The 24,730-nt window shown below is 37.6% G+C and overlaps 1 protein-coding gene across 5 annotated transcripts in view; it reads right to left on the bottom strand.

Moving 5' to 3' along the window:
• Positions 1-24,730, bottom strand: part of UBE2G1 (ubiquitin conjugating enzyme E2 G1) — a 104,057-nt gene continuing 79,327 nt past the window's right edge. For 2 of the 5 annotated variants that reach the window (XM_004267021.4, XM_033423172.2), the window contains 3 exons: positions 19,628-19,806; positions 15,476-15,598; positions 1-3,055 (listed from right to left, as the gene is read on the bottom strand). In XM_004267021.4, the coding sequence (XP_004267069.1) occupies positions 15,512-15,598; positions 19,628-19,806 (266 nt within the window). In that variant the 3' untranslated portion in view covers positions 1-3,055; positions 15,476-15,511. The other 3 variants (XR_004481917.2, XR_004481916.2, XM_049702613.1) reach the window with 3 other exon arrangements.

Below are 24,730 nucleotides of genomic sequence, written 5' to 3' on the forward strand. Positions count from 1 at the left end.
CAGCCTCTAAGTCATCATTTATTGATTTATAGAGCACCCATCACATGATCGAGGTGCTTTACAATACAGTAAACATCACAACAGAACTCACATAGTTAAATACAATCAACAAATTACAGAACTAAAAAAAAAAACAAACAAACAAAAAACTGGAATGAAGCAACATTATGTCAAATTTCAAAGATGCTGAGAAGTGGCAGTACACAAAAGGTAATTCCACCAACTGGGGACCAGACAGGCAAAGATACACAGGCACCACAACCCCAAACGGGGAGATTTGTAGAGGGTGAATGAGCATATAAAATAAAATTTCACAACCAAGAATGAAGGCCATTAAAGACACTATGACACCCAAGTAATCACAGAACTAGTGGAATAACCTCACAAAAATATTACCTTGTAATGACAAGAAAACCAACCTCATTTGGATTTTAAACTCACAAGAGGCCAGAAAGCCACTGAGATCATCCATCCTATTATGAGCACAGACTGAAATCGATAAGCCTTTACAAGAACTTGGAATAAATTTAGGAAACAGGCAACGGTTCTACAATCCATAAGACTATGCAGGTGTTGTTGATGGTTGGCACGAGGTCAGGGAGAAAAATCCTTTTCCTAAAGCAGACAAGACTCACACTAATGATGAGGCACTGCTGGGACAAAAGCCACCTGGATCAGTGTCACTTGAGTGTGGTTTAATATCAAATGTAGAGGCATTTAGATTCACAGTCAGATGAACACTGGGAAAGGCACAGATGACACCTCTGACAGAGGAAAAGAAGCCAAAACATCTCTCGAGGCCTGTGTTTCCATATGTAGCACACTCAGGGCACCAGGTGGAAAGGGGTGTCATGAGACGTGCACTCATTCCTGGCTCTCCTTCTACCCCCATGATCTAGCCCTAAAGAACACATGGTTACACCAAAGTAACTGCATTAATGTGGCACTTAAAGTTCAAGAATAGTTGTCCCTGAGTTACTAGGTCATTTGCTCCTCTCTGAAGAGTCAAATCCCAGGTTTTAACTCAAGAGATTGCTAGCAGAATTACAGCAATAGGAGAACAAAATTCAGACTCCATCTTGCCACAAGCAAGCACCATGTGAACAATTTCTGATTTAAGAATAAAAAGGGATTGCATTCAAAGTCCCAGGTAGGCATGCAGTACTGCTGGCACTTTGGGGCAACAGTGTTTACAGAGTCTTTGAAAAAGTAAAGTCACACGCCAAGTTCTTGAAGAAAATTGGGCTGCAATGAATCAAACAATTTCACATTCAGCCATTACACATTTATGGGCTTTTTTAATGCTTCAGAGTGAAGAAGAGACTGACATTTAGAAAAATCACTCTCTACTGTGACTACATCCTCAATTATTTTACTTCTGCTTTAAAAGACATGCAAGTTCATAAAGGACTGGCTCCTTGCAGGAATCCTTTCATTCTTCTGCCCAAGCATTTCTCCAAACCCCCCAGAGCAGAGATGCACCAATTCTCACTGATTCTCACAATTAATCACCATGTCCCATCAGGTACTGTCTCAAGTTCTATCCCTTATATGCCAAAGACTACCTCCAAGTCCCAGCCTCACACCAAACACAGAGGAACCTGGGCACACCTTTAACACTGCACATGCTCATTTTACATTTCCTGAAATTATTTTTGAAAACTTATGATATGAAATATACTTATGCTCAAACAGTAATAAAAATCCAAGTGCAGTATGTCAGTGGCAAAATCTCTATATGTCAAATAACAAAGCCTTTACATCCCTGTAATGCTTTGGGATTCACATAAGAATCTATACAGAACCCAATACATATACTGCCATGGCCATGTGATTTTCAAGTATTAAATTTGTTTGCATAAGGAAACAACCTGAGATTTTTCTAAACTGCACTTCTCTGGCACTCAGTATTATAACCTTCATTCAATACAATAAAAGCCAACAACTTGACAATTATTGGAAAAAAATTATATTTTGGAAGAACTCACTACATAAGGAGACAGAATTCCAAAATCAAATTACATGAAAATATACATCGCAATTTCTTTGTACAATAGGTGAGAAAAATCTGCAGTATAGAGGATAGAGGCAAAGAAATATGAAGAGCTAAGGAGAAGGGTGTGTGGGTAAACAGCATTTTTAATAGCAAACCCAGAAGTTAAGTAGAAAGCCTGCAGCTGTGCATGCTTTATTCATCCAACCTTCACATTAGGTAACTGAGGGCAAAAATAAAACCAAATCAGAATTTTGTATTGTTTGGGGTAAATTTCAATCATTTTAAATCTGAATTGAATTCAGAACCAACTCTTTTTAGTTCTTGGGGATAATGACTGAATTCAAGAGCTCTCAACAATGAAAAAAATGTTATTGCTATATCCAATCCAAGAGATGGGTGCAAGTATAATACAAAAGGGATGAAGCACCTAGTGATGACCATTCCTCTGAAGTCATCATTAAAAATCAAGTAGTTGCTTATTGAGTGTTTCAGTATTTGAACTAAATGATCCTGGCAGACAGAAGAGACAAAAGCAAAGGGGAGTGTGTCAAAACAAAGAAGATACAAAGTTTAGTAAGTGAAAAGAGTTTAATGAAGCCTCAATGGTTTAAAGGAAATTAAATGGAAACTTTTAATCCTAATTGCTTTTTATCTGACATGCTTTAAGGAGTCTTTTAAAACTGATAAGAAACAATGAATAGGGAAAGAAAACCTGCTAAAATCTTTTAGAATTTACACGATTCTTATTCTACTACAAGAAAGCATTATTTGGTACAAGGTGTGTTTGTGGATGTACATGAACAGTATATATATTATCCGGATCATGTTGTGCTATGTACAGGTCTTTACAATTCTTCCTGAAGGTTAAAACAGTTCATTAGAATTCAAAATGCGTAATCATCTGTAAGTTGGCACTTGTTAGGCTCTTGTCAGCATTGATACTGGCATGTTTTATTGCAGCCCAGTTCCAGCCAGTGTTTGCCAACTTGTTACAACAGAAGTCCAGCAATAGGTGGGTAGAGTGCAGGAAAAACAGTGCCATGTTTCTCAATTGGAGACCTACAAGAAAGCAAACAGCATTATATAATGATTTTATAAATTACAAAAGAATTGATTGATTAGAAATTTTTATTTGTATTCCATTTCTTGGGAAACAAATTTTTCATTTCACTTTAAGCTCACTTTTGTGCTTTTCCAATATGATAGCCACATACAACCATTTCATTTTAAATTCAAATAATTGTTAATAAAATTTTAAATTTAGTTCCTCAGTCACACTACCCACATATCGAGTGCTCAGTATGTCTACTGACTACCATGTTGGACAATGCAAATATAGATTATTTCCATCAGTGAAGAAAGTTCTATTACTAAGCTTTAACTTAGATTTCTCTAGGTTCAGTCCAAACCTATATTATCCGTGAAGCCTCTGACAACTGACCTCTCCCAATTAGAGTTCCCTATTGTTTTGTATCTGCTAATCTCATGTGTTCAATTCGACTAGAAGAACCACAGCTAAATAAAAACAACTACCACCTTATCGAGTGCTTATTATGTGCCAAGCAGTATACAAAGTGCTATACAAACTTATCTCATGTAATGCTCATAATCACCATATGAAGAGGTTTCCCCCATTTTACAGAGAAAAGAGAGACAAGGTCACAGAGCTAATTAATAAGTGGCAGAGTTTCCTGTTCAAAAGGTTAGAAAAAAACACTAGTTTCAATTAAATTAAAAAAAGTCTAATTAAATGATTGGACTTTTCAGAGCTTTTATTATATGAATGTGTCCTTTGAGTATGTAGCGGGAGCAGGGGAGGAGAATACCTATTACTATTACATCGGATCAAGTACTCCAGAAACACTGAAGTCTGTATCACCTGCCAAGCCAATGCTGGTCACAAAGAAGTCTAATAGAAGATGACTGGGAATCCAAGGGATATAATTTTAAACTCCTAACAATGAAGCCAAATGTACTTAGAGCCATGGCAAATATTTAACTCACACCAGACGTGTGAAAAGTTCAGTGTGTCTTCTAAATCCCCGAATGAATTGATCAATATTACAATCACCCGAATTCAACCATACCAGAGGTCTGATGTGGGCAAGAAGGAAGCTGTGGGCTTATCTATGGCCGAACATGTGCCTATTTCCTGAATTTAGACTACCTCCCTAAGACAGCTCCTGAGAAGTAGAATGACTGCTAAATTTCTCTCCAAAGGGCTCATACCAATCAATGTAAATGGTCCCCAGCAAAGCACTGAATCCACCAAATATGAATATACCACCTTCACCAGCAATCAGGTTCTATTGTTTGCACACAGATACACATATGTGCACACGTTTTATTAGAAAATCTAAAGACATAGACTGATACTCTAGAGAAATCATTATGAATAGGACTGTAACTTTTAGGTTATGTTACTTAAGTGTTTTTCCAAAGACTACATATCACACCCAAATTTACCCCTGCCCAGTTAACCTCTCAGGGCTGAAAAAGAACTGGGTATAGAGCTCGGGCATTCAGTAATCATTCCCTTATGATATGAACAAGAAATTTCAGGGTCACAAAAGAACCATTTAAAACCTGTTTCCATGTGAGGTTTTAAAGGAAAATACTCGAGAGGACTGACTATAGAAAGTCATTAACTACCTAAAATCAGGTATTTGAGCCTTTTAGTAGTTAGGACCCAGCTTTAAATAGCTTTAGCTTCTTCTTCAGCAGGAAAAGAAAAATCTATTCCCCCCGCCCCGCCTTTAAATAAAATATATTCTAAACAGACAAAAGGCCTTGGTACAGAAAAAGCAAGTTTGTTGTTCTTTTCTCTAGAAAGAGAAATGTGAAACTGAATTACCTGCATAACACTCAAATAAACGGTGCTGACCTAAAACAGTCATTTACAATTTGTAAGCATATCCCATTTCTGGTTTAAAATAAATCTTCTGTTGTGTGACTTTGTTAAAAAATCACACCATTTTTATATTAATGGAAATTATATCAACTGTATGTCTTTACAAAATAACTTAAGTATCTATTTTTTGCCTCAAACTTACACTTCATTATTCTTGATTTCTAACCTACAAATCTGGAGATGGTTTAGTTGGAAAGTGTCTTGTTCCATTTATTTCTAAAACTAGAATCAAATCATTAGTTTTCCATGTGGCTACACAATTTAATCTTTCTAAAAGGCCTAAAAAAATAAAAAGCAGACAAGCGTGATTTCCAAAAAAAAAAACACTTTTTTTTAACACTTTTTGATGTTAAAGACAATATTGAAAGTAATTCGTCATTCAAGGGTAAGTGTCCCAATAAGCTCAACCATTCTTAAGTGAAAGCAGTCCATGAGTTAAATAGCTTAGTATATCAAGGAAGTTTTCCCCATTATCTTTCACACAGATGATTCCAAAAGTTCCAATTCATTCTACACTGCCACCAAATATACTACTTACTAAACAACAACTCTCCCCCTATCACCAATCCATCTGTTTTTCCCCCAAACTGAACTATTCTTTTTCTTTTCCTTATGTCATACACTGGTGACCATCCACACACTTCCTTTCTGAGGTCGGTAATACCTCACTCTCCTAGCTCTCCTCCTTGTGACCAGGCAGCCCACATGTTTCTGTCCCCTAAATGTGGAAATTGTGCAAGATGCTGTCTTTGGCCCTAGTATGTACTGCTCTCTATACCAAATGAATGGTCATCTCTACTCTAGAGACTTCTAATCTCACCCGCAGCCCTACGTCTAACCTCTGTCCTAACCATTCAGTATCAGTCATACTTTCTCAAAGCTGCACCGTGTTTCTACTCCCACTAGAGCTCTGCGAGTGGTTTAACCTTTTTTATGCCTGGTCTAACTGGCTAGGTGAACAGCTCTCTAATGGCCTGGATAATGTCTATGGTACTCCTACAGAGCCCCTTCTTTCCCAAGAAAACAGTGCCTTTGTAAATATTCATTAACAAGAAATGAAATGAGCTCAGGGTCAGCTGTTCTTGGTGTTACCTCTCATTTCAAGATATAAATCTTAATCCTTAATAACATGCAACTGTTAAAAGGGAAGCAGATATACATTATTGAGCTAGTAAAATATCAAGACAATGTTAAATGGAAAGTACAGAGTGTATGCTATGTATACATTTATGTTATAAACACAGACACAAAATCACACTTGTGTGTACATGTGTGTTAGGGGGAGAGTAAGATTTCTGAAAGATTAAACAGTGTTTACTTCTGATAGCAGAACTGGGGAGCTGAGATGGAAAAGAGATTTACTTTCCCTTATATATAGCTGCAACTATAAAGGTAGCAGTCAAATTCAGAAGGAACCAAAATAGAGCCATGATATTTATGGGTTAGAGAAGATGTTTCTAGAAGGGAGATCAATAGTCAATTCAATTCAATTGCTACAGAGATTAAAAATCAAAACTAAGGGACTTCCCTGGCGGTCCAGTGGTTAACACTTCCCACTTCCACTGCAGGGGGCACAGGTTCAATCCCTGGTCGGGCGAACTAAGATCACACACGCCTCATGGTGCAGCCAAAAAAAACCCACTAAACTAAAATTAAGCCTTTGGATGTGGCAAACAGGCAGCCCCTGGTTTCCTTATTACGTTAGTTTTCTGTGGAGAGGGAAGAAGGTGAGGCAAATGTGCTGGAAGATTGACAGTTTAAAAAAAAAAAACAGGGCAAAGCCCCTTTGTTTCCCAGGTCCCTCTCTTCCTCCCTAAAGTTAAGTAGTACTACAAATTTTAAGAATTTTATATATTTCTTCTAGTCCTTTCTTTTTAAAAAAACTTTTATTCTATCGGATAACTATGATAGAATAAAATATAGTTGGTTTTACTTTATAATTTACATAAATGATATCATACTTTTTTTTGCAAATTGCTTTTCCTACTCAAGATTTGTGTTGAGGGCTTCCCTGGTGGCGCAGTGGTTGAGAGTCCGCCTGCCGATGCAAGGGACACGGGTTCGTGCCCCGGTCTGGGAAGATCCCACATGCCGCGGAGCGGCTGGGCCCGTGAGCCATGGCCGCTGGGCCTGCGCGTCCGGAGCCTGTGCTCTGCGACGAGAGAGGCCACAACAGTGAGAGGCCCGCATACCACAAAAAAAAAAAAAAAAAAAAGATTTGTGTTGAGATTTAACCATGTGATTATATATTACTAAGTCTACATTAGGTATTTTAGCTGATACAATAGAATATTGTAACTGATATTAATAGTAACTGATCAATTCTGATAGGCCTTTTAAAAATTACACACAATACTGCAAGCAATATCCTTGTATCATGTCTCTCTGTACACATGTGCTGGAGTTTCTCTAACCTATACACCTAAATCGCAGGATACGTGTTTTCAAATTGAGTAGATATTACCAAATTGCTCTCCAATGTTGACAGAACAACTTCACTCATACCAGTATTTCAGGTACACCACTTCCCGAAATCTTCACCAACACTTGGGTTTCTTGGACATTTTGGTTTTTGACAACCTGATGGATTTGATGTCATCCCCTGTAACTTCGTATTTCTGCTTACAAATACAGCTGAATTAATTTTTGCATGTATAACAACAATCATCTTTCTTTTTGCTTCTATTTATTATCTATTCATATCATTGTCCTTTGTGCTGATATTTTTCTTATTGCTTTGCAAAAGTCTGTAGATTCTAGATAGAAATCCTGAATATTAGATTTACAGAAAATTTTTCCCAGTTTGCCGCTTATATTTGTTTACTTTGTCTTGTCATAATATTTAAGTTTTTGGTTTTGATACAGCCAAATTTATCAAATTTTTTCCTTTTATGGGTGTTACTGGTGCCTAATAAATCCTTCTCTACCTTGATATTCTCCTGTATTTTGTTCTGATATTTGTTTTTCCTATCTGTCTTATGTTTTAAAATTTACTGGAGATAGCTTAGTCTCCTCCTTACCTCAGTCAACAAGATCACTATAGATCACCTGTATTAGTGGGAGTGAGGTGGATGCATCCTTGAAGCAGGTTCAGTAGAGTCTGCACTTTTCTTCATAATCTTACTGTAACACAAGAGATCAGAAAGCCTCAACGTTTAAGGAGCCCTAATTTTAAGGAGATACGGGTGAGATGTGGAGGCTAATCCTTAAATGATCTGAATATGAAACCCATCAAGGATGTGGTCCTATTGTGATAATCACGTACTCCAAATGTGGTCTCAAATAAGCCATGAAGAAAATATGGCCACCTAGGAGGAACAGAAGCCGTATACATGGAGCCACATATACTTCTATTTGTGAGAAATGACTCTAGATTCATGCGTACACATATGCAACGAGGTAAGGCAGAAAATCTTCTATCTAACTGTGCTGGGTTACACAATGCCTACTATCCTGGGTGAGGTTATCTACGAAACAGATTCTCAGACACGTATTTGTTTACTGGGAAGTGCTTCCAAAAACAAGAGTGAGGGAAATAGATCTAAGCAGAAGAAGAAGATGAACTGAGGGGGGCAGTTGAAATAAAGGCTTCAGTCAATCCCACACTGGAATGGCCCTTCAGATAATTCCCAAATTGAGAAAAAAGTCCAAGCCTTTGTATCAACCCATCCCTTACCCAAACCAACTAGTCCTTGGATGCAAGTGGCCTCTGGGGAAGGGGACTAACTTGGGCAAGTGATCTCTTTTAGCTAAGGGCAACACTCCTAGAAAGCAACTCAGCTATGAGTTATCAGTAGGCAACATGCCCAGCAGGCTGGGATATGATTATTTCCCTCTGGACAGAGACAGTAACATCCACTACACCCATAGCTTATCTTCTCTTATCATCTTACTTATTCCCTGATGAAGCCAACCAGCAAGTTGTGAGTTGACCTATGAAGAGGCCCATGTGACAAAAAACTTAGGACTCAGTCAATGGCCTATAAGGAATAGAAACCTGACAAAAACCAGTTGACTGAATTTGGAAGCAGATCCACCCACCACAGCTGAGCCCTGAGATGGCTGCAGTGCCAACCAACACCTTGACTGCAGCATTATAAGGAGCCCAGAGCCAGAAGAGTCAACCAAGTCATACATGGAACCCTGGCCTATGGTAACCATGAGATAAGAAATGCTGTTTTAGGGCTTCCCTGGTGGCGCAGTGGTTGAGAATCTGCCTGATAATGCAGGGGACACGGGTTCGAGCCCCGGTCTGGGAGGACCCCACATGCCGCAGAGCAACTAGGCCCGTGAGCCACAACTACTGAGCCTGCACGTCTGGAGCCTGTGCTCTGCAACAAGAAAGGCCGCGACAGTGAGAGGCCCGCGCACCGTGATGAAGAGTGGCCCCCGCTGGCCACAACTAGAGAAAGCCCTCGCACAGAAACCCAACACAGCATTAATTAATTAATTAATAAAATAAAATAAAATAAAATGACACTTAAAAAAAAAAGAAATGCTGTTTTAAGTCACTGAATTTTAGGTAATTTGTAACACAGCAACAGAGAATTAATACAATCCCTCTAGCCTTGATACAGAACCAAAAGACCAAAGTCCTTTTGTCTAGTGGTATAGAATGTGGCCATGCTGCTGATCTATGGGAAAGGGAGGATTTGTTTCTCCCTATCTCCTCTCTCTTCATCCCATCCCACACCTGAATTAGAAAAAGGATATGGTTATTAATTATTAATAATCTTTATACAGGAGACACAGATACTACATGATTACACTTATATGAGGTATCTAAAGTAGTCACACTGATAGAAACATAAAGTGGTGGTTGCCAAGGCCTGAGGAGAGGGGGAATGGAGAGTTGTTGTTCAAGGGGTAGAGAAGTTTCAGTCGTGCAAAATGAAAAAGCTCTAGAGATATACTGTACAACAATGTGCATATAGTTAACAATACTGTACACATAAAAATTGTTAAGAGGGTAGATTTAGGTTGTGTGTTTACCACAATAAAAGTAAAATAAAGAAAATCTGGATCAAGTACATCAACACTAATGCTTCCAGTTAAAAGAAAATTATATAAGTTATAGATTTTGATGTAAAAAATTACATCATTAAAAAATACTAAATTAAATTTACTTTTCATTCAACCCAAATAGAATGTACATTTTTCAAGTGCTTCTTGTGGGTTTTATTTCACATCATCCTATCACAAGACTACAGAGACTGAGGATATTCAGAAAGTGCATGAAAAAAGCAAGTCTTTAAGAAGAGTTTGAGGGCTTCCCTGGTGGCGCAGTGGTTGGGAATCCGCCTGCCGATGCAGGGGACACGGGTTCGTGCCCCGGTCCGGGAGGATCCCACATGCCGCAGAGCGGCTGGGCCCGTGGGCCATGGCCGCTGGGCCTGCACGTCTGGAGCCTGTGCTCCGCAACAGGAGAGGCCGCAGCAGTGAGAAGCCCGCGTACCGCAAAAAAAAAAAAAAAAAAAAAAAAAGAAGAGTTTGAGTGATAGACTAGAGCTCGCTAAATCTGCCACAAAGCAACAGGTTTCTACAGTATAGCCATGGGCATAAAAATCATGTAATGACAGAGACATTTAGATTATGTGGGGCTTCCCTGGTGGCGCAGTGGTTAAGAATCCACCTGCCAACACAGGGGACACAGGTTCGAGCCCTGATCCGGGAAGATCCCACATGCCGCGAAGCAACTAAGCCTGTGCGCCAAAACTACTGAGCCCGCGTGCCACAACTACTGAAGCCCGCATGCCTAGAGCCCGTGCTCCGCAACAAGAGAAGCCACCGCAATGAGAAGACCGCGCACAACGAAGAGTAGCCCCCACTTGCTGCAACTAGAGAAAGCCCACGCGCAACAACGAAGACCCAACGCAGCCAAAAATAAATAAGTAAAAATAAATAACTTTATAAAAAATAATAATAATAAAAAATAAAGATTATGTGGGCACCTCAACCCTACAGCTTACCTTGTTCTGTGCATTAGGTAGATGAGTAAAACATAGGCCCTTTTATAGAAGGTATTAGTTAAGTCATGGAGTCTGATGTGATTTCTTAATTTAATTTTCAAATGATTTCACTTTTAGTGCAATCCAAACAGATGACTGGAATTGGGTATTACTGAGGCATTATTTCCCAACTGCATCATATCATATGTAACAAGAGCAGTAAGACAAATTCATAAATGGCTAAAAGTTAAGACTCTAGGTGCTACAGTACTTCAGAAAGGGAAGAATTTGCTTGGGGATGAAGAGCAATAACTTCATGAAAGAAGGGAAATTTGAAATGGACCTCATCTCAAGTGGCAAAAGAAACAGAACACACATTCCAGACCCTTGGCACGGGAAATGGGTCGAGTATTTGAGTTGAATGAATGACGAGATACATTTCAGAAAGAGGGGGACTATATGAGCATAAGAGGGAAGCTACTAGTAATTGTTAATCAACATACAATAGACAAGACTGGGTCCCTGAATGCTAGTTAAGTACGTCTGCTTTAATTACTTTTTTGTTTGTTTGTTTTTTTGGCGGCACCACACAGCTTGTGGGATCTCAGTTCCCCAACCAGGAATTGAACCTGTGCCACGGCAGTGAAATCTTAACCACTATACCACCAGGAAACTCCCCTTAATTACTTATTAATCAATGTTTCCCAAAGAATGTTTGTCTTTGGCCATAGGTGGGCCAAAGGATCCTCATGATGAGGATGAGCTTCAGACTGAAAACAAAATGCAAAATCGTTTACTCAGTTCTTACCGATGAAAAACACACAGTTCAAAGACTATAATTTTTTACACAGAAGCCTGAGCTTAATAGTAACAAAATAAGTTAGGAATAGTAACTAAAATTAACCATTAAAATATTAGAGCATTAATTTAATTCAAAATTCTGTCCTATCTAATGTCCAGCTGCCACACACACCCTTCTACAACAGTGCACAGCCATTACAATGCACGAATGAATTTATATGTAGGACTTGCAACTTTAAAGAAGGATGTGTAAGCAGTGCTGACCTGTTTGCCAAGATTTCCAGTTATTGCTTCCTACACCTTTAATTGTAAGTTCTCAGTTTAGTTTCATCATTAACAGTATATTATACTGTTTTTCAATTAACCTATTCTATGCAAGGAGGTATTTTGATTCAACATTATTATTTGCCTCCATCTTCTTTTTACATGAACCTTAATCTTGATAAGTATACTTTAAAGACGTGTATGTTATGATCAAGTATAAATTAACTCTAATCCCACCAACAAAGAATATATAATCCCTTACAAAATTAGTTTGTGACACTTCATTCGTACTTATTTATTTTATTTGCAATATACTATCAAGGTAAAAAAAACTCTTATTTCCTAAATTTATAAAGTACTGTTTATAAGGTAAAATCACACATAAGCTTAGGCTTCAACCTATTATTTCCTTCCTCTCAATTCGTTGTTGTCGCCAAGCTCTTTTCTGACTGGAAAATAGTATGGGTAAGGAAAACAAGCCCTGAAGTGCTTGTTGTTCCTAAGATATTGTCCGACCCATAAAAGAACCAATGCAATAAATGAGCTGAGCTTCGTGAAGACTAACATGGCAGTTGTATCCAGGACAAATATCTAGGATGAAGTGCAGGCCGACACAAAAGATGTTCAACTAGTAACAAGAACTTGACCTAAGGTGGTGGAAAGCAAGAGTCAAAAGAAAAGATGAGGATCACTGACTAGACATGTGGGAGGTATTAGATGTAATGATAATGAAATCAGGACAGGACTGTTAGCAAAAATAAACAAAACAGAAATAATTTGAAGACTGCAAGGTTATTGCTATATCTGTTGGGAACAAAGAGAAGTAAAGTTAATTTTCAGCATTTTAGGTTATTATAACAAGATCTAAAAGTAGATATGAGTCTTTTCAGAAACTTAGAGATAATCAAACATGAAAACAGAATGAAAAGTGGGTAGACTTTAGCTTAACTTCTGGTTTACCTTTGCATTTGATACGTTTAATCATAAAAATCATAAATAAAAATTAAGACACTGTGATACCAGTTCAAGGATAGACAAGCCAACTAAGGAAACCTAGAAAGGTCAGAAACAGATCAACACATACCTGGAATGTAGTTTTACAACATAACCAACACTGCATATCAGTGGTGAAAGGATGGACTTGTAAATAAATGATGCAGTCAACAGTTATATATTAGGGGGAATCAAAGGGTAAAGTTGAACTCCAACTCATACCATACATCAACCAATTTCAGTGAATTCAACACATTTGTGAAAGGCAAAACCATAATAACTTTTAGAAGACAGTATACAATAGTAGCTTTCTGATGGCAGGGAAGAAACTAAGACACAAAAAGTAAAATGCATACAGGAAAGAACTAAAAAATTAAACTGCATTAAAATTAAGCACCTTGTTCATCCAAAGACACCATGGAAAAAGTGAACTGACAAGGATACAAATCAATAACCTTACTGAAAAACAGGAAAGACCAGAATAAGCATTTCACAGAGGAAGTGTCAATGGTCAAACACATGTTACAATACGCAATTGCATTGGTAACTAAGGCAACACACATTAAGTCCATAATGACATATCATTTTACACCAGATCAAAAACTTTGGGAAAACAAACTTTGAAGAACTCTGATAATATCAAATGTTAAAGAGAATATGGAACAAATGGAATCCTTGTCCTTGCCAAAAGGAGTATAAATAGATGCAACATTTTGGAAGACAATTTGGCATTATCTACTCAAAGTGGTGTGCATATACCTTTAACTTAATGCCACCCCTAGGTATACACCCAAGAAACTTTTTTTTTTTTTAATTTTTATTTTTTGCCGTACGCAGGCCTCTCACTGTCGTGGCCTCTCCCGTTGCCGAGCACAGGCTCCGGACGCGCAAGCTCAGAGGCCATGACTCACTGGCCCAGCCGCTCCGCGGCATGTGGGATCTTCCCGGACCAGGCCACGAACCCGTGTCCCCTGCATCGGCAGGTGGACTCTCAACCACTGCGCCACCAGGGAAGCCCCCAAGAAACTTTTGTAGTATCTCTGCAACAAGAAACAAGGATAGCCACATTCTCTGTAATAGCAAAAACAGAGCAAAATAGGGGAATTCCCTGGTGGTCCAGTGGTTAGGACTCTGTGCTTTCACTGCCCTGGGCCCAGGTTCAATCCCTGATTGGGGAACTAAGATCCTGCAAGCCAGGAGGCATAGCCAAAAAAACCCAAAAGAACAAAAAACAAACAAACAAAAACACCAAGCAAAAACAAAACAAAACAACAACAAAAAAAGCAAAACAAACAAAAGAACCCCGCCCAAAATAGAGAAACAATGCAATGAGAATCAAGAGTAATTTATCTAATGAAATACTAAACAGTGAAAACAGAAGAAATATAACTGCACATAACAAAGACCAATTTCAAGAATATAATGATGAGCTAAAAGTCACAAAAGAATGCATACATTATAATTTCACATATATTCAGTTCAAAAACGTGGAATATGTTGTTTAGGAATACAAACTTGATGAAATTATGAAGAAAAGCAATGGTAAACAAAGAATTGGGAATATGAAAAAAGGATGGGGTAGGAGGGGAATATAGGAGATGTAACAAGTAGTAATGAAGTTCTTTTTCTTTTTTAATATTGATTGATAGATTGATTGGCCACACCACACAGCTTGTGGGATCTTAGTTCCCCACCAGGGATTGAATCCGGGCCCTCGGCAGTGAGAACACGGAGTCCTAACCACTGACTGGACCACCTGGGAATTCCTAAAGTTCTTTTGCTTAAAATAGGTGGCCAGGTACAGGGATGTATCATGTATTCTGATTTTTTAGATGCTACGTTTCATACACAGGTTTTATCACCTCGATATTTGATTTTAAAAAGGGAAACCAAATAACTTAAATATCACACATTTGGTCAATTCATCTACACCATGTCCTCTTCTAAGCCAGATGGGTGGCTGCTATCTTTGGCTCCTTGCTAGACTTAAAACGGACTTGTGGACAGACGGTATACAATAAAAGGGAAAATTTTCCTACTGGCCCTATAAGTAATAAACAAGGAGATAAAGACCAATTAAAACAAGAAAGGTAGATGTTTAATATAAAATATGATCCTTCTTTAAAAAAAACTGGGAAACAAAAATTTAAGTCATTCTTTATTCATATAGCACAGTATGAGAAGATACAAGAAACTTCAATGCCTAGCTTAGTCAAAGATGGCAAACCAAAAGGTAAAACGGAGGAAACTTAGCTTTAAAAAAAAACAGAACAGAACTTTATAATGAGAAATTTTACCATCAGTGAAAAGAAATAGACTGTTACCATACTAACAACCAGTTTAACACAGAATATCTAGTAAAAAACAGCTGTATTTACTGAAGGAAAAAACAAGGGGATGACACTATTTCTGCTGAGAAATAAGAGACTACTGGATACTACCACTAAAAAATGAGGCCAATGAAAACAAGCAATTCAAATACCCAAATCACACAATTTCTAAAAACATTTATGACGTGTATAAAAATGCAAAAGAATAGGATGACTTTTTAAATGAACTTACCCTGAAATAAGTGAAGTTACAGCTGTTGAATAAATGTCACTCAAAAGCAGTCTCTTGGCTTTTTCTTACACAGCGGGCAACTTTCCTTTTGAATTCTCCATTTCTGTCTTCCCTCCATTCTTTCTGTAAGTACAAAAGTAACAGCAACTGATTTTATGTAAACTCCTCTTACAATCTCAAATACTAACTTTAATTTTGAATGTAATGCTTTGGTAATGTGAATACTTTTAAAACGTTAAAAAGTTGACAAGGTAGAAAAGTAGTCAAGAAACACTTTTGCAAGGCACTCTGCTAAGATACATGCAAATGACCTCTACAGGCAAAAGTCTCTTTAAAAAAGGAAAAGGCCCTGAAGATCATTAGCAGTTTTGTATTATGCTAAAAAGAAAGCTACGACTTACAAATAAGATATCCAGGCTATCTGAAGGATCACCAACTCTCCCTACTGGGTAGCAACCAGAAAATAAAGTAGACATAACAGTGCCTCCAATATCAAGTATATGGGTGTAATGCATCATACTGAGATGATACTGAGTACTATTTCTAGTGGGGGCGGGGGGATGAGGGGGTGGGACACATGACAGTGACAATATCACTATCACTGCCTGGCCCATAAAAATGGAACACAAAACAGCACCAGCATAGTTTCACAGGAGAATAGAGCTGATTTTACTTAGCATGTAAATACCAGGAAATTCTCACAAAAATGCCCAGCCCTTTTTTCCCCCCGCTATATCATCCATTTAGGGACAGCAAAGACTACAGAAATCTTCAATACTTGCCTGTGCAGAGGAAGAGATTTGAACAACAATTTTTGCCCTCAAAGCAAGGCACCCCAGAAAGCCAATCATTATAATAAATTATGAGATAAACTATAATGCTAACATCTACAGAGATCTGGAGATGTTTGATGAAATATTTATGGATAAAATGTTATTGTCTGTAATTACCTCATTATCATATTTAAGAAATTTTAAGGAGAAAGGGTCAATTCCAGAAAAGAAGGAAGGTCAATCTCAAGAAAAGAAAGAAAAAAAAAATCACCTAAAAAGAGCACTTAGCAGAGAGAAGTAAGACTGAGAGCAGGGAGATGAGATAGAAAGCTATTACAATAATGTAGGTAAGAAGTTAAAAGGACTCAAATCAATGGCAGAGGGGTGGAAAGGAATTTAGATATATAATTTGACTGACATTCTCTGGTGACACACAAGACTGGGCAAGGATGACTTCTAGGTAGAAGATAGATTGGTAGATGATGGTTCAAAGCAGGAGCTAGCTAATAACAGAGTCGCCATTTGTTGAATCCACTATGCCACACACTGTGGATGACCAGATGGGTGGTGTTATCATCTGCATTTTACATGTGAAGAACCTACGGAATCAATAGACCAAAAAGCACATATGTTTATCTCTTAGCTCTCCTAAGATCCTATTAAAATGATCATACCGGAATTATTTTTTTAAGGTATAAATCCTCACTGTCAAAGAAAATGGCATTAAAATCATCTAATAACGGGGAGAAATTTCTTCTGGAAGACCAAAAGTAGATGGAAGAACAATGAAACGTACATTAGAGGAGAGAAAGTAATAGCCTACAGGAGTCTCAATGGAACCCCAGCAAAGGAGGGAAAAGGACCTATTGAACAGAACTCTGAAGTTAAAGTTTGGAAATGACAGCTCTGAGAAGTCAGTAAGAAGTGGGGGTGAGGTGCATGCCACAGCTAAAGAAGACCCAGTGCAGCCAAATAAATAAATAAATAAATATTTAAAAAAAAAAAAAAAAAAAAAAAAGATGTGGGGCTGAGGGACTTCCCTGGTGGTCCAGTGGTTAAGACTTCACGCTCTCAATGCAGGGGGCTCAGGTTAGATCCCTGGTCATGAAACTAGATCCTGCATGCTGCAACTAAGAGCCCGCATGCCACAACTAAAGATCCCGCATGCTGAAATTTAAGATCTCACATACCGCAACTAAGACCTGGAGCAGCCAAACAAATAAATAAATGAAGTGGGGCTGAAAAGAGATTGACAGAAAGTCTGTATGACTCAATAGCTTGGCCCTTCCTCCTACCTACACCCAAAATTAATACCTTCCTAAAATAATAACGATGATATATAGATTTTATATAAATATACTGAAGACCACTAGAATTAGAGCTGCTAGTGTGGGTATTGGTACTGAAAGTAATTACTTCTTCACTTTGGCATTTAAATGGTACCCCTCTTCCTCCAACTCACTTAGTTTATTTTTTTTTTCACTCTTAGTTTAACATCTGGCTTATTACTCACACACTCTTGAGTGAAACCAATTCTGCACACATGCGCCCCTTATGTTGTTTGGACTGATACTTGACTTATTAGAAGTTAGAATGGTTTTCTGCCAGTGTTTACTTCAATTCAATTACTAAATTCAAAAATTCAAAGCCAGAGATTTGAAAGGGGGTTATTATATGTAGTGTTTTTCTACATGTAAGATTTCACCCAAGTTTTTATGTAGGTTTGAAATAACAAGGCAAAAAGGTGAATTTAATCTCCCAGCTTTCACATATACTAACAAAGTTTCCAAGAATAAGAATTAGAACAAAAGGATTGTTAAAGAAGGATAGACGGCTGAGGAACTAGGACTATTCTAGATTAAAGGAGACTAATAAAACATGAATACAGGACTTCTGTGGCGGTCCAGTGGTTAAGACTGCACGCTTCCACTGCAGGGGGCATGGGTACGATCCCTGGTCAGGGAACTAAGATCCCACATGCCGTGGAGTGCAGTGCAGCCAAAAAAAATTAACAAATAAATAAAATAATTTTTAAAAAAAAGAAAAGGAGAAGGAAGAGAAGACCAAAAAAAAGAAAATAAAAACAATAACGTAAAAATGAGAAACCTACAGTAAAATGGTAAGAAATACCAACCTTTACAAAATAAAAAATAAATAAATAAGTAAAAAATAAATAAAACGAATACAAAATGTAACGTGAGGACTTCCCTGGTGACGCACTGGTTAAGAAACCACCTGCCAATGCAGGGGACATGGGTTCAAGCCCTGGTTCAGGAGATCCCACACGCCGTAGAGCAACTAAGCCCATGTGCCACAACTACTGACGCCCACACGCCTAGAGCCTATGCTCCACAACAAGAGATGCCACCGCAATGAGAAGCCCGAGCACTACAATGAAGAACAGCCCCCACTCAACACAACTAGAGAAAGCCCTCGTGGAGCAACGAAGACCCAACACAGCCAAAATTAATTAATTTTTCAAAAGCAATGTGGGTTCCTAAAATTCTGGATTCTGCCGCCCCACCCATTTCGTTCTTAGGAGATACATGCTGAAGTATTTAAGTATATACTTAAACATAAAGATCTGTAAAGTATTCTCAGTTTAGCAAATAATAATAATGATAATAACAACGTTGTAAAATGTCCACGTTTGTGAACCTGTATGTGTAGGGTATAGGGGTGTTTAAGGGTGTTTATAACTAATGCAACATTTTGTAGGTCTGAAAGTTTTAAAAATAAAAGCTTGGGAATAATAATATGGACCTACTAGGGACCTGATAATAAGTTCTCATAGGTATGACAGCTGTTTTATAGTTATATAGGATAGTGTCCTTATTCCTTTTTTTTTTTTAATTTATTTTTTTGGGGGGTGCTGCGTTGGGTCTTTGTTGCTGCTCGCAGGCTTTCTCTAGTTGCGACAAGCACGGGCTACTCTTCATTGTGGTGCGCGGGCTTCTCACTGAGGTGGCTTCTCTTGTTGTGGAGCACGGGCTCTAGGCGCGCAGGCTTCAGTAGTTGTGGCTCGTGGGCTGTAGAGCACAGGCCCAGAGGTTGTGGCACATGGGCTTAGCTGGTCCACAGCATGTAGGACCTTCCTGGACCAGGGATCGAACCCATGTCCCCTGCATTGGCAGGAGGATTCTTAACCACTGCACCAACAGGGAATCCCCTAGTGTCCTTATTCTTAAAAGATGCAGGTACAAATATTTAGGGGTAAAGCTTAGTTACGTCTTACTTATCTTTGTACAGATTCATGAAAAAATTAAATGAATAGAAACATATATCATACACATCCACACATATATACTTATAAAGTTACTATAGTTCTAATCAAGTTTAATTAAACGGGAGGGGAGATGTGTGCATGTGACCACCTTACCGCAGCGTCAACATTAGCAGGTGAGTCTCCATTAGGGTCTGCCAGCATAGAAATGACACTAATCATGATGGTTTCCACGGTGTGAATAGGCAGCCAGCGTTCCTCGGGCTTTTCATAACCATATTTATCTTCCCCGGGCTCATGAAGAATAGAAATGCATACATCACCATTTTTATCAACTGCAAAATTAAAGAATAAGATTACTGTTTTAAATATTTAAAATAATTTGGCTATACATAAAATACATATTATAATAAACATGGTCCCAATTCCCACGGCATCTGTATAAAATTCAATACCACTGTACCACTGAAAAGATACAGAAGTTAATTTCCAAAATGGAACCTGTTAACCTTTTAGGAAGACCGAAGATTTTACCAAGTAGGATCCACCTGACAAACCCAAAAGGAATGTAAGCTACCTTTTTCATTTGTGCAAAATTTCAAGACACATAGTATGTAGATGGTGCCTAGCATTTACATGTAATAAATACAATGAAATGAAGAAATGGCATCTGTTGAATCTGTTCTTCATTTGCAGAAAGTATATGGTCTAAACATCTGAATTGAGTTTCTGGATAATGAATTCCTAGTTTCCCCACTAACTTATTGATTGAAATTGTTAATAGTCAAAGGTCTAGAGACTTTCCTAAGAAAAAAATAAAAGGTAACATGATAATATACTTTTAAAATCACATAAAGGCAAAATTATATTTTCAGGGAAAAAGTATACTCAAATCCACAAAAGGAACATGTTATATTGCTAGTGAAAATTCATCAACGTAAGTGATATTCATTAGGCCCCTAATCTATACAACGGTTTTAAAATCCAAGCCACAAATTAATTGTTGATCAAAAGGGGTAGAGGAGTCCTAATCCACATTTACATCACACAAATATTCCCTATTAGGGAACTATCAAAATCATAACATTCATTAATCTTCTACAGTGAAATTTTCCCTATTGCAAAAAGCATACTTATTGGAGAAATGTTAGAAAAGACAGAAAAGTATAAAATTTTGGTGAAAAACTTTTTAACCAAATTTCCAAATCCTATAAACAACCAATGACACTATTTATGTATATTTCATCCCTGACTTCCTACCTAAAGTCCAACAAATTTATGATAGGTATAATGTTAAAGCCTACTTTTCACCTCCTAACTCAAGCACTCCCCTGCTATTATTAACTCTGGGTAACCAGAGTCAAAGTTCGTGTGCACTGTGGCTCTACGATAAATGCTTCTTGAACGCGTGCCGTGTGCCAGGCACCCACCACCTGACATGGAGTTCAGCAGTGAATGCAACATTCAAGACTCATGCCTTCAATGTCTTGTATATGAGCTGTTCTGCAATTAAGGTTCCTTTTCCCAACTCACCTACACCTCCTAGTAAAATCTCTTAACTAAAATGAAATAACTAACTAGATCAAGAATAACAACAGCAAAACTTGTGACAGCACTATAAAGTTGAACAGAAAATGCTTACACAGTATTAAGATATTTTCCTCACTTACACTTAAAATTTTTTCTTTGGAAGTCATTTTCTTTGAGAACATTTAACATCAAATGTTTGTACAGAATTCTATCAGAGAGAATCTATTTGAGACCCATTTTCCTTTTATAAAAATTATCGTAATTTAGCACCTTTAAAATTTTTTAACCTTGTGTCATTTCATTTTAAACATACAGTTTAGTTTCTTAGAAAGAGGTTTTTACGCTTAATGCCTATTACCAAATTACACTTTAAAAATGCAAGATATGAGCTGATAATTCTGAGTGACAAGGCAATAAAACTAAGATTTTTCTTTATTGAAAAAATTTTTAATTTCACAACTGAAATCTAGTTTAAAATACTTTTAGGGGCTAAATTTTTCCATGTACAGAAACTTTATGTATTTCCTCTTTAGTCAAATGTCTGTTCATGTCCTTTACCCATTTATGTACTCAATGTTTAGTTTTCTTCTTGCCAAACTGCTTCTTAATTTTCCTTGTTTAATTTTTGCCTGTTATTTTTTTTCTTTCATTTCAATACCCCAATAATGTTTTTTAATGGCTGGCCTTATTATCTGACACAAGATTCATTTAAGAATCCCATACTGAATTTAGTTACCATTTCTCTTTCCTCTTTATAGTCTTCCAATATTTATTGCTTTTGAAACTAGAAACTCCTTGTTCCTAACACCCAGAAAATAATATTCACTATTTTTAAAAACCACTTGAAACTTTTTATTCCATTTAGAGTTTTAATTCACTTTGCTGTTTGGTGTGAAGAAAATTTCTAAATCAATTTCCCCATAAGTAGCCAGCCAACAGTCTCAGCATCAATGACTGAAAAGAAAACACAGCTCTTCTTCCATCTTGAAACTAAACTACCTGAACCATGCATACCCTTCAAGCTATCTCCCTTCTCTTGAAGCTGTGCTCTAAAATTAGGAAAATCTGATTTCCCCTCGTCTTCTCTATTTACACTTGGGTACTCTCTTTTTTGCCTTATGGGAAACTGTCTTCTGCTTCCAAACAGGATGCTATGACTATTCTCACAAAGTGACTGGGAGAACATATTCTCCTGGGTATTTTTAAAGTCAACCCTTCTGGGCCCAAAACAACTGATACCGTTGAGGACACCTTCCTGGACACATTTTCCTCTCTTACTTCCGTGGCACACTTCCTTTCCCTGGTTCTTGAAGCCATTCTCTCAATCACTTTCTTCTTTTCCTTTTCCTTGGTCTGACTTTTGATGTTATCCTAATCTCCAAAATTAATCCTCTTTTCCCTAAGTAAATTAAACCATTCATTATATCACAGTGTTACCCACCATCTCCCCCCCGCCAGCTTTATTAAGATATAATTGACAGAAAACGTTGTGTAAGTTTAAGGTATACCACATGATGATTTGATATCGTTACCTGTCATCTTGATGTCAGTAGCTTCCAAGGCCCTAAGCTCACTGCTGAGCCTTGACTAGTTTTCTTTAATTACCTAAGTGGTTATGGCAACTGCACCTCCAGAAAAACAAGTCTCAAATTGAGTGCATCTAAGTCATACAAATGACTTGTATGACTTTACCATATAATAATTTTTAATAAAACAGCTTGAGATATAATTCATGCATTTGAAGTATACAATTTAATGGTTTCTAGCATGTTTAGAGTTGTATAACCATCACCACGATCAATTTTACAATATATTCATCACCACAGAAAGAAATGCCGTACCCATTAGCAATTGATAAAATCCTCTATCTCCTAGCTATTTTGTCTGGTTTTCCCTTCCAAACCTTCCCCCGTGAGTATAAACTTTCTAGACATAAATATAGTCATGATGAACCTACTATACAGCTTTAAAACTATTGAGTCCCCACGACTAAAGATACATATTCAAAATTCTATTTAAGAATCACATTCTCCATCATTCCCTGACTCCCTCTTCTATGCTACCAAACACCTTTATAACAACATCACTGTTGTCTCTGTTTCACCATTAAATTTATGTCCGTCTTTCCCTTACACATACCATAATATCCTTACAGAAAGACCATAACTCGATCATCTTTGTATCTCCAGCACCTAGCAGAAATTCAAATGCTGGTTTTTCCCCTCATTCCCACTGCAGACCACTCTCACTCCCCTTTCTAAGTCTAGCTCCTTCTGAACCTGCCATCCCTGGCCCATTGCCTCCTCGGGTATCCTTTCTTCACAAAGCATCCCTTCACTCAAATCACGTCTTAATTACTTCACTCTCTAATGCCTTCTCCCTTATGGTCTGCAAACCAACAATCCCTTCAACCTTAAAAAACAAAGAAAATAAACACTCATTTCAGTTGCCCTCTTAAACTACGGAGGCCACTGCTATTGTTCCTCTTAACAGAGGTTCCATGTACTGCTTACATATATTCTCTCATGTAACTCTCACAGATAGAGAAACTAAGGTTCAAGAGGCTTTTACCTACAGTAATATAGCTAATTTGTGGTAGAGACAACATTCAGAAACTTCGTTACATTTTCCTTTGAAATAGGTGGAAAAAGATTGACTTACACATCAAGTAATTCAAGAGAAGGCAGGAGAAACTGCCAAAAGGCTAGGAAGAAATGAAAGAAACGTCCAAGGCAGATGTGGTCAATTCGTGCCTCCATATATCTTGTAGGATTATCGCTAATGTGTTCTACCAGAAAGAAATTATTTTTCTCCCTTCTTCCTGGTGCAAAAATTAACTATGTCTTTTGTCATCACTGCTATCTTAGATGTGATGAAATATGGCGGCTTCCTTGGTTCCCAATAGTTTTCCATTTGCCAGTCTAGTCTCTCCTAAGTAAGACTCATCTGTTTTTCAAGTCACTGGGTGCTATTACACTTCCTTGAAACAAAGCCTTGGTTTATTCATGCATCTGTTACCCTCACTGATTTTTGCTTAAACTAATATATAAGGGTTTCTCTTCCTTGCAACTGAAAGTCTGGACTATGAGAAGTAGAATGAAGATCAGTGTAATTGTCTAAAAAGACAACTTTGATGACAAAATACTGATAGTCAAAATACTTAGGAAAGAAATTCTTGCAAGCTCTATCATACAAAACAAGGCCAAAAGTTCAGGGAGACTGTGTATACACATAGTTTATCTGGCCTAACCTTTGGCTCACAAAGTGAATTTTAAATGGTAGTACATCTTTGGGTAAAAAAGTCAATGTCACCATTTTATGCACTGCAGTACTGGATACTTTTGAAGGTTTAAACACACAGTATTGTATCTCATTTGATCCTATCAATCACCTTATGATGTAGGTAAGACATTCCTTTTTGACAGCTAAGAACATACATTAAAAGTTAAGCGTTGTCCATAGTCTAGGAGCTAAGATGAGAAAATAGAAATTAAAAATCCAGGTTTAATTACTTCTAAGCTCTTTGTAATAGCCAATGAGTCACCTAATACCTTGGAAATTATCTCCTCAATTATAAGAGCTCTATTAATGCTGAATATCACCCACCAACCCTGCCTCCAGTTAGGAACATCATGAGTCTCAAAACGAGCTGAAAACTAAGTAAGTAAATAAATAAATAAATGAAGATTTTTTTCCCCATGTGATCTCTGTCAATTCTTCTCTTCTAAG

The sequence above is a fragment of the Orcinus orca genome, chromosome 19 (assembly GCF_937001465.1).
Source record: "Orcinus orca chromosome 19, mOrcOrc1.1, whole genome shotgun sequence".
In the NCBI taxonomy this organism is placed as follows: Eukaryota; Metazoa; Chordata; class Mammalia; order Artiodactyla; family Delphinidae; genus Orcinus; species Orcinus orca.